General features: G+C 41.3%; 1 protein-coding gene across 5 annotated transcripts in view; it reads left to right on the forward strand.

The window, feature by feature from the left end:
- Window positions 1-9,043, forward strand: part of LOC128697091 (flap endonuclease GEN homolog 1) — a 59,579-nt gene extending 50,536 nt beyond the window's left edge. For 4 of the 5 annotated variants that reach the window (XM_070095281.1, XM_070095280.1, XM_070095279.1 and 1 more), the window contains 2 exons: window positions 1,101-1,171; window positions 8,074-9,043. In XM_070095281.1, coding sequence (XP_069951382.1) covers window positions 1,101-1,171; window positions 8,074-8,299 — 297 coding nt within the window. In that variant the 3' untranslated portion in view covers window positions 8,300-9,043. The remainder of the gene's footprint in view (window positions 1-1,100; window positions 1,172-8,073) is intronic. The other variant, XM_070095283.1, reaches the window with a different exon arrangement.
- Window positions 9,044-9,505: the final 462 nt, after the last annotated feature.

The following is a 9,505-nucleotide window of genomic DNA, read 5'->3' on the forward strand; positions in this document are numbered from 1 at the left end:
ACATTCTAGTGTGTCATGCTTGTACATTCTAGTGTCATGCTTGTACATTCTAGTGTCATGCTTGTACATTCTAGTGTGTCATGCTTGTACATTCTAGTGTGTCATGCTTGTACATTCTAGTGTGTCATGCTTGTACATTCTAGTGTGTCATGCTTGTACATTCTAGTGTGTCATGCTTGTACATTCTAGTGTGTCATGCTTGTACATTCTAGTGTGTCATGCTTGTACATTCTAGTGTGTCATGCTTGTACATTCTAGTGTGTCATGCTTGTACATTCTAGTGTGTCATGCTTGTACATTCTAGTGTGTCATGCTTGTACATTCTAGTGTGTCATGCTTGTACATTCTAGTGTGTCATGCTTGTACGTTCTAGTGTGTCATGCTTGTACATTCTAGTGTCATGCTTGTACATTCTAGTGTCATGCTTGTACATTCTAGTGTCTTGCTTGTACATTCTAGTGTGTCATGCTTGTACATTCTAGTGTGTCATGCTTGTACATTCTAGTGTTGTTCATGCTTGTACATTCTAGTGTGTCATGCTTGTACATTCTAGTGTTGTTCATGCTTGTACATTCTAGTGTCATGCTTGTACATTCTAGTGTTCATGCTTGTACATTCTAGTGTGTCATGCTTGTACATTCTAGTGTCATGCTTGTACATTCTAGTGTTGTTCATGCTTGTACATTCTAGTGTTGTTCATGCTTGTACATTCTAGTGTGTCATGCTTGTACATTCTAGTGTTGTTCATGCTTGTACATTCTAGTGTGTCATGCTTGTACATTCTAGTGTGTCATGCTTGTACTGTCCTTGTATATTAAATCATATTTTTCAGAAATTCGTAAGTTTGAGCAGAAATTTGTGTCAATTTTGTCTAGCTGTTAAATATGGGCGACACTTTGTAGGCAGAAATAAAACTGATGACTTAAATTTATGAAGTCCGACTTCCTCTTTATCTGCCATTACCTCAGTTTATTCCATTTCTTCATTTCCCTCGTGTTTTCCCCAAGCTTCACCTCTAGTTTATTTTGCACATACGTTAAACAATGTAAGATAATGTACTTATGTTTACCGGTAACTAAATAAACTTCATCTTGCAACAGACGGTCGGTAAGAAGTATTGGGGTTGGACTGTTAAGATGTGTCTGTCACGTCTCGCTCCCGTCTTAATCAGGTGAGACTTTATGCAACACATGTTGAATATTTTTGATGTAGATGTGGGAAGGAAGTAGTGAGATGTAGTATAAACAAAGTTAAATCACACGCAAGTAGCCAGAAGCTGAACAGCAGGATCTTTAAGTGCGTTATAACTGGTGCAAAGGTTTGACTTCCCACGTACCATCGATGGCTGTATCGCGATTCCAGCAGACACGGGTATTTTGCTTGCTTCCGGTACATTCTGATGCCCAGGGCAAGGAACTTGCAAACCCACCTGTTCGTTGTGCAGTTCACGCCTCACAAGTCTCTTACAGGGGTTGTATGTTCAGGCCCCCCCTTTTTTTGTACTCCTAACTGATTCTACATCTTCGAGATTGCTGGCAACAGGGTTGGTTTGAGTCAGTAACAGTCAGGTAGTTAACTCGTATTGTAAATGTATGTTCTCGGGATTACATTTCGAACACAAAAGTCTAATACATTGACACTTTATGGAGAAATGCCCGGTCGCCTTTTGTATGGTTTGTGAAGGTGTGTGGATAGTACAACATTTGTCAAGTAACTGTCTAGTGTCTTAGCAGCAGCCGACTTCAGTTATGACACTTCCATCATCCTCTCTGACTATCCCATTATTGCTGCAGACATTCTCAATGACTTTTTAACTAAAACTAACCTGTTCTCCATCTAGGTATACTTTGCGCTCGAACTAACAATCAAATATTATAATCTTTACCGGATGCATCTCCTCAACGCAGCGTTGTACGTCCCAGATGCAATATAGGTAACTGGTTCAGAGAACCGACAGGTTGATAAATTAGAACACCTGTGCAACACTTGGGTATATTTATTGTGTAAACGTGTCGCCACACAGTGGCTTCATCAGTCAGATACAAAAGAATAGTGAAGATCAGAAGGAGATTAAGTTAATCAGTCCCTCAGTCTGGAGTCGATGTAATCAATCCATCAGCCAGGATAAGAGCACAGTATATGCGCGAAGTGGCGGCTTATATACTGCAGACAGGTGAGGTGCAGCAGCAGTAGGCGGTGTCATCTTGGACAAATCTACAAGTGGAAGTAGGTCATAACTACAAGTCAGGCAAGCGTAGAATTCCCTTTATCAAGATCCCAAGATGGCTAACGCGACGGGCTGGAGTTTTGAGACTCTATGACCGCGGGTTCAATCCCGGCCGGGGGTATGGTTTTTATGATCCCAGACTATTGTACTGACCCACTTCTAATGGTGTCAGACGTTTGACATCAGTTATATTTATTTCTTGTGTAGCGTCTGTAATTTATATTTCAACGGTGCGTGCATTATTATACCGTAGATAGAATGATAAATATTAATGTATAATTGAGATGCGTAATTAGTAGATAGATGTTTACAGAGAGGGTGGGTTGGATTGTAATTTACAGAGAGGGTGGGTTGGATTGTTATTTACAAAGGGGGGTTGGATTGTTATTTACAGAGAGGGTGGGTTGGATTGTTATTTACAGTGAGGGTGGGTTGGATTGTTATTTACAGAGGGTGGGTTGGATTGTTATTTACAGTGATGGTGGGTTGGATTGTTATTTACAGTGAGGGTGGGTTGGATTGTTATTTACAGTGAGGGTGGGTTGGATTGTTATTTACAGAGAGGGTGGGTTGGATTATTTACAGAGTGGGTTGGATTGTTATTTACAGTGAGGGTGGGTTGGATTGTTATTTACAGTGAGGGTGGGTTGGATTGTTATTTACAGTGAGGGTGGGTTGGATTGTTATTTACAGAGGGTGGGTTGGATTGTTATTTACAGAGAGGGTGGGTTGGATTGTTATTTACAGTGAGGGTGGGTTGGATTGTTATTTACAGTGAGGGTGGGTTGGATTGTTATTTACAGGGTGGGTTGGATTGTTATTTACAGAGAGGGTGGGTTGGGTTGTTATTTACAGAGAGGGTGGGTTGGATTATTTACAGAGGGTGGGTTGGATTGTTATTTACAGAGAGGGTTGGTTGGATTGTTATTTACAGAGGGTGGGTTGGATTGTTATTTACAGAGTGGGTTGGATTGTTTACAGAGATGGTGGGTTGGATTGTTATTTACAGAGGGTGGGTTGGATTATTTACAGAGGGTGGGTTGGATTGTTATTTACAGTGGGTGGGTTGGATTATTTACAGAGGGTGGGTTGGATTGTTATTTACAGAGAGGGTGGGTTGGATTGTTATTTACAGAGAGGGTGGGTTCGATTGTTATTTACAGAGGGTGGGTTGGATTATTTACAGAGGGTAGGTTGGATTATTTACAGAGGGTGGGTTGGATTGTTATTTACAGAGGGTGGGTTGGATTGTTATTTACAGAGAGGGTGGGTTGGATTATTTACAGAGAGGGTGAGTTGGATTGTTTACAAAGAGTGGGTTGGATTGTTATTTACAGAGGGTGGGTTGGATTGTTATTTGCAGAGAGGGTGGGTTGGATTGTTATTTACAGAGGGTGGGTTGGATTGTTCACAGAGGGTGGGTTGGATTGTTATTTACAGAGGGTGGGTTGGATTGTTATTTACAGAGAGGGTGGGTTGGATTGTTATTTACAGAGAGGGTGGGTTGGATTGTTATTTACAAAGGGTGGGTTGGATTGTTATTTACAGAGAGGGTGGGTTGGATTGTTACAGTGAGGGTGGGTTGGATTGTTATTTACAGTGAGGGTGGGTTGGATTGTTTAGTGAGGGTGGGTTGGATTATTTACAGTGAGGGTGGGTTGGATTATTTACAGTGAGGATGGGTTGGATTGTTATTTACAGAGGGTGGGTTGGATTGTTATTTACAGAGAGGGTGGGTTGGATTGTTATTTACAGAGTGGGTTGGATTGTTTACAGAGATGGTGGGTTGGATTGTTATATACAGAGGGTGGGTTGGATTATTTACAGAGGGTGGGTTGGATTGTTATTTACAGAGAGGGTGGGTTGGATTATTTACAGAGGGTGGGTTGGATTGTTATTTACAGAGAGGGTGGGTTGGATTGTTATTTACAGAGGGTTGGTTGGATTATTTACAGAGGGTAGGTTGGATTATTTACAGAGAGGGTGGGTTGGATTGTTATTTACAGAGGGTGGGTTGGATTTTTATTTACAGAGAGGGTGGGTTGGATTATTTACAGAGAGGGTGAGTTGGATTGTTATTTACAGAGGGTGGGTTGGATTGTTATTTACAGAGGGTGGGTTGGATTGTTATTTACAGAGGGTGGGTTGGATTGTTCACAGAGAGGGTGGGTTTAATTGTTATTTACAGAGAGGGTGGGTTGGATTGTTATTTACAGAGAGGGTGAGTTGGATTGTTATTTACAGTGAGGGTGGGTTGGATTGTTATTTACAGAGGGTGGGTTGGATTGTTATTTACAGAGAGGGTGGGTTGGATTGTTTACAGAGAGGGTGGGTTGGATTATTTACAGTGAGGGTGGGTTGGATTGTTATTTACAGAGAGGGTGGGTTGGATTGTTATTTACAAAGGGGGGTTGGATTGTTTACAGAGAGGGTGGGTTGGATTGTTATTTACAGTGAGGGTGGGTTGGATTGTTATTTTCAGTGAGGGTGGGATGGATTATTTAGTGAGGGTGGGTTGGATTGTTATTTACAGAGGGTGGGTTGGATTGTTATTTACAGAGAGGGTGGGTTGGATTGTTATTTACAGAGGGTGGGTTGGATTGTTATTTACAAAGGGGGGGTTGGATTATTTACAGACGGTGGGTTGGATTGTTATTTACAGTGAGGGTGGGTTGGATTGTTATTTACAGTGAGGGTGGGTTGGATTATTTAGTAAGGGTGGGTTGGATTGTTATTTACAAAGGGGGGGTTGGATTGTTATTTACAGAGAGGGTGGGTTGGATTGTTATTTACAGTGAGGGTGGGTTGGATTGTTATTTACAGTGAGGTTGGGTTGGATTGTTATTTACTGAGGGTGGGTTGGATTGTTATTTACAGTGAGGGTGAGTTGGATTGTTATTTACAGTGAGGGTGGGTTGGATTGTTATTTACAGTGAGGGTGGGTTGGATTGTTATTTAGTGAGGGTGGGTTGGATTGTTATTTACAGATGGTGGGTTGGATTGTTTACAGTGAGGGTGGGTTGGATTGTTATTTACAGTGAGGGTGGGTTGGATTGTTATTTACAGTGACGGTGGGTTGGATTGTTGTTTACAGAGAGGGTGGGTTGGATTGTTATTTACAGAGAGGGTGGGTTGGATTGTTATTTACAGTGAGGGTGGGTTGGATTGTTTACAGAGAGGGTGGGTTGGATTGTTATTTACAGAGGGTGGGTTGGATTGTTATTTACAGAGAAGGTGGGTTGGATTATTTACAGAGAGGGTGAGTTGGATTGTTATTTACAGAGGGTGGGTTGGATTGTTATTTACAGAGAGGGTGGGTTGGATTGTTATTTACAGAGGGTGGGTTGGATTGTTCACAGAGAGGGTGGGTTTAATTGTTATTTACAGAGAGGGTGGGTTGGATTGTTATTTACAGAGAGGGTGAGTTGGATTGTTATTTACAGTGAGGGTGGGTTGGATTATTTAGAGATGGTGGGTTGGATTGTTATTTACAGAGAGGGTGGGTTGGATTGTTATTTACAGAAGGTGGGTTGGATTGTTATTTACAGAGAGGGTGGGTTGGATTGTTATTTACAGAGAGGGTGGGTTGGATTGTTATTTACAAAGCGGGGGTTGGATTATTTACAGAGGGTGGGTTGGATTGTTATTTACAGTGAGGGTGGGTTGGATTGTTATTTACAGTGAGGGTGGGTTGGATTATTTAGTGAGGGTGGGTTGGATTGTTATTTACAGAGGGTGGGTTGGATTGTTATTTACAGAGAGGGTGGGTTGGATTGTTATTTACAGAGGGTGGGTTGGATTGTTATTTACAAAGGGGGGGTTGGATTTACAGAGGGTGGGTTGGATTGTTATTTACAGTGAGGGTGGGTTGGATTGTTATTTACAGTGAGGGTGGGTTGGATTATTTAGTGAGGGTGGGTTGGATTATTTACAGAGGGTGGGTTGGATTGTTATTTACAGAGAGGGTGGGTTGGATTGTTATTTACAGTGAGGGTGGGTTGGATTGTTATTTACAGTGAGGGTGGGTTGGATTGTTATTTACAGAGGGTGGGTTGGATTGTTATTTACAGTGAGGGTGAGTTGGATTGTTATTTACAGTGAGGGTGGGTTGGATTGTTATTTACAGTGAGGGTGGGTTGGATTGTTATTTAGTGAGGGTGGGTTGGATTGTTATTTACAGATGGTGGGTTGGATTGTTTACAGTGAGGGTGGGTTGGATTGTTATTTACAGTGAGGGTGGGTTGGATTGTTATTTACAGTGACGATGGGTTGGATTGTTGTTTACAGAGAGGGTGGGTTGGATTGTTATTTACAGAGAGGGTGGGTTGGATTGTTTTTTACAGTGAGGGTGGGTTGGATTGTTTACAGAGAGGGTGGGTTGGATTATTTACAGTGAGGGTGGGTTGGATTGTTATTTACAGTGAGGGTGGGTTGGATTGTTATTTACAGTGAGGGTGGGTTGGATTGTTATTTACAGTGAGGGTGGGTTGGATTGTTATTTACAGTGAAGGTGGGTTGGATTGTTATTTAGTGACGGTGGGTTGGATTGTTGTTTACAGAGGGTGGGTTGGATTGTTATTTACAGTGAGGGTGGGTTGGATTGTTATTTACAGTGAGGGTGGGTTGGATTGTTATTTACAGTGAGGGTGGGTTGGATTGTTATTTACAGTGAGGGTGGGTTGGATTGTTATTTACAGAGAGGGTGGGTTGGATTGTTATTTACAGTGAGGGTGGGTTGGATTGTTATTTACAGTGAGGGTGGGTTGGATTGTTATTTACAGTGAGGGTGGGTTGAATTGTTTACAGAGAGGGTGGGTTGGATTGTTGTTTACAGTGAGGGTTGGTTATTGTTCCCCCGTACACACACACACACACACACACACACACACACACACACACACACACACACACACACACACACACACACACACACACACACATATGCGAGATACAGTTGCAGCCCAGAATTTACTGAAAATAATATAAATTTAGGTTAATATTGGCGAGAAAGTACTTTTTTTTATATAGGTTTTATCTCGAGGCTTCTTTGTATACCTATTTTGTTATAAAATATGTCTTTCCATTCTGTGTATATGTTCTCTCTCAGCACTTTATCTCTGGCATCAGCCACATCCTTGTGGCTTGGTTGGTAGCGTCCTCAGTACACACACTGGGGGTCCGGGAATCGATCGCGGCACGGGAGAAACGTTAAGGACACGTTTCCCTACATTTGCTGCTCATGTTCACCTACCAGTAAGTAGGTACCTGGGTGTTAGTCGTCTGGTATGGGTGGCATCCTGGGGGGACGAGACTAACTTAAGTTGCCAGAAATGCTCTACAGAACCAGTTATGTCTGTCATAGTTGTATCATGTGATGTCAGGTGTCATGTACTTGTACAGATAAACATTATTAAAGTCACTGTAATATACGGTGGTTAAGGATAGAGCTTGACAACTTAATTAGTCCTGTATACTGATAACATCTTGTTCGGAATTTTAACCTGGAGGGTTAGTTACCCAGAAGAACTTAGTGCATCGTCGCCGACTGTCTTGTCTTAGTTCCATTGCGGTTCTTTGTTGTCCCCCAGGATGCCACCCACGGACACTCAGTGTGTGAGGCGAGACAGTGGCCTACCAGGCCACGGGATGTATTGAAACTGGTTATGCGTTATCTTTGATATAAGTAATAAACATAGATATTAAAATATATTTCTTGAATCTATATCTAAGGTATATACTTCTTCCTTTGTTTACTAAATTTAAAAAATAATAAATGAGTATAGATGAATGTTTTTCTGAATGGAATAATTAACCGACTCTTGTTCATTTTGTGTGTGTCCTTGAAGGTGGCATCTTGACGTGATTGATGTACCTAATATTGACATCACTTACTTGTCGTGTTACGAGCCGCAGGACAAGGTGTTCGGATCGAGGTCTTCTTCAGGTGACCAATTACCATCATACCTTAAAGTGACTTGGAGTGTTCATTACCAGCATGTGGAAGTACGAGTGAGGACTGTAGAGACCATCAGAGTATTTCAGCAGGCCTATGTTGTCAGCTTTAAACACTAATATAATACATTATATTTAAACACTAATATAATACATTATATTTAAACACTAATATAATACATATTCAGTGAATATGATAATGGTATACAACACCAAGAACTTAAGACACAAGGGACAACAGCTGCGTATGTTTATTCCGTAACGTTACGCCTACACAGTAGGCTGCTTCAGTCGAGTACAGAGGAGGCAACACTCAAGAAATTGTAGTGACACGATTGTAAAGAAACTGTACCACGGGTGGGGCTTGAACCCACGGTCACAGAGACGTAAAACTCCAGACCGACGCGTTATCCACTGGGCCAGCTGGATAACTGGCCCAGTGGCTTACGCGTCGGTCTGGAGTTTAACGACTGTGACCGCGAGTTCAAACCCCACCCGTGATATGGTTTGAGGTAAAAGCAGTAGAGATGTAAAGTGTATGTAATTAGTTAATCTTGAAGACGTAGCGTTGAGGTGGTCAGTCCCTCAGCCGAGAGACTGACCACCTCAACACTACATCTACAAGAGTGATGGACTGACTATATCGTCTCAACATCTCTGCTACTTGTTACCTCCTCTATACCTGACTGAAGAAGACTACTGTGTAGGTGAAACATTACGGAATATATACCTAACTGTTACACATGTGTCTTATTATAATCAGTGTTGAAAAAAATTTATAAATTTAATTGGTTCTTTTACTTTCATACTGTTGAAAGTGTTTATAAGACTAAAATATCTTGTAAAAATAAAAAAAAAATGCTTTACGTTTGTAAATTTTGTGTGTGACAGGAAGTTATGTTTATTGTAAGTTTGTATTTTTTGTTTGATAGCAGGATAGTATAAATTTGTGTTAATATTGCCTAAAAACTCTTGAAGTCTGCCACCTCCCTGTTTCCTGCTACCTGTGATTTATATACTATCGTGGTCATCCTGTTGTGTTCCAGCCATATTAAATGATCAAACCATCTCAACAACTCCTCCTCCTCCTCCTCCTCCTCCTCCTCCTCCTCCTCCACTCTTGGAGTTATGCCTTCTGTTACTCCTCGCCGTATTTATTCAAAGTTTATTCTCTATAAAGATTACAATGTTGAATTTACAGAATTTGGTTGTTGTGTGGTTTACATGTAGTTAAATAATGATTACAGAGTGTACCACTAGAACGCCTAGCATGGCTAGGCATTTCTACAAGTACATGTACGAGGTATACAGACCATAGCTGACATA

This window comes from Cherax quadricarinatus, chromosome 49 (genome assembly GCF_038502225.1).
Source record: "Cherax quadricarinatus isolate ZL_2023a chromosome 49, ASM3850222v1, whole genome shotgun sequence".
NCBI lineage: Eukaryota > Metazoa > Arthropoda > Malacostraca > Decapoda > Parastacidae > Cherax > Cherax quadricarinatus.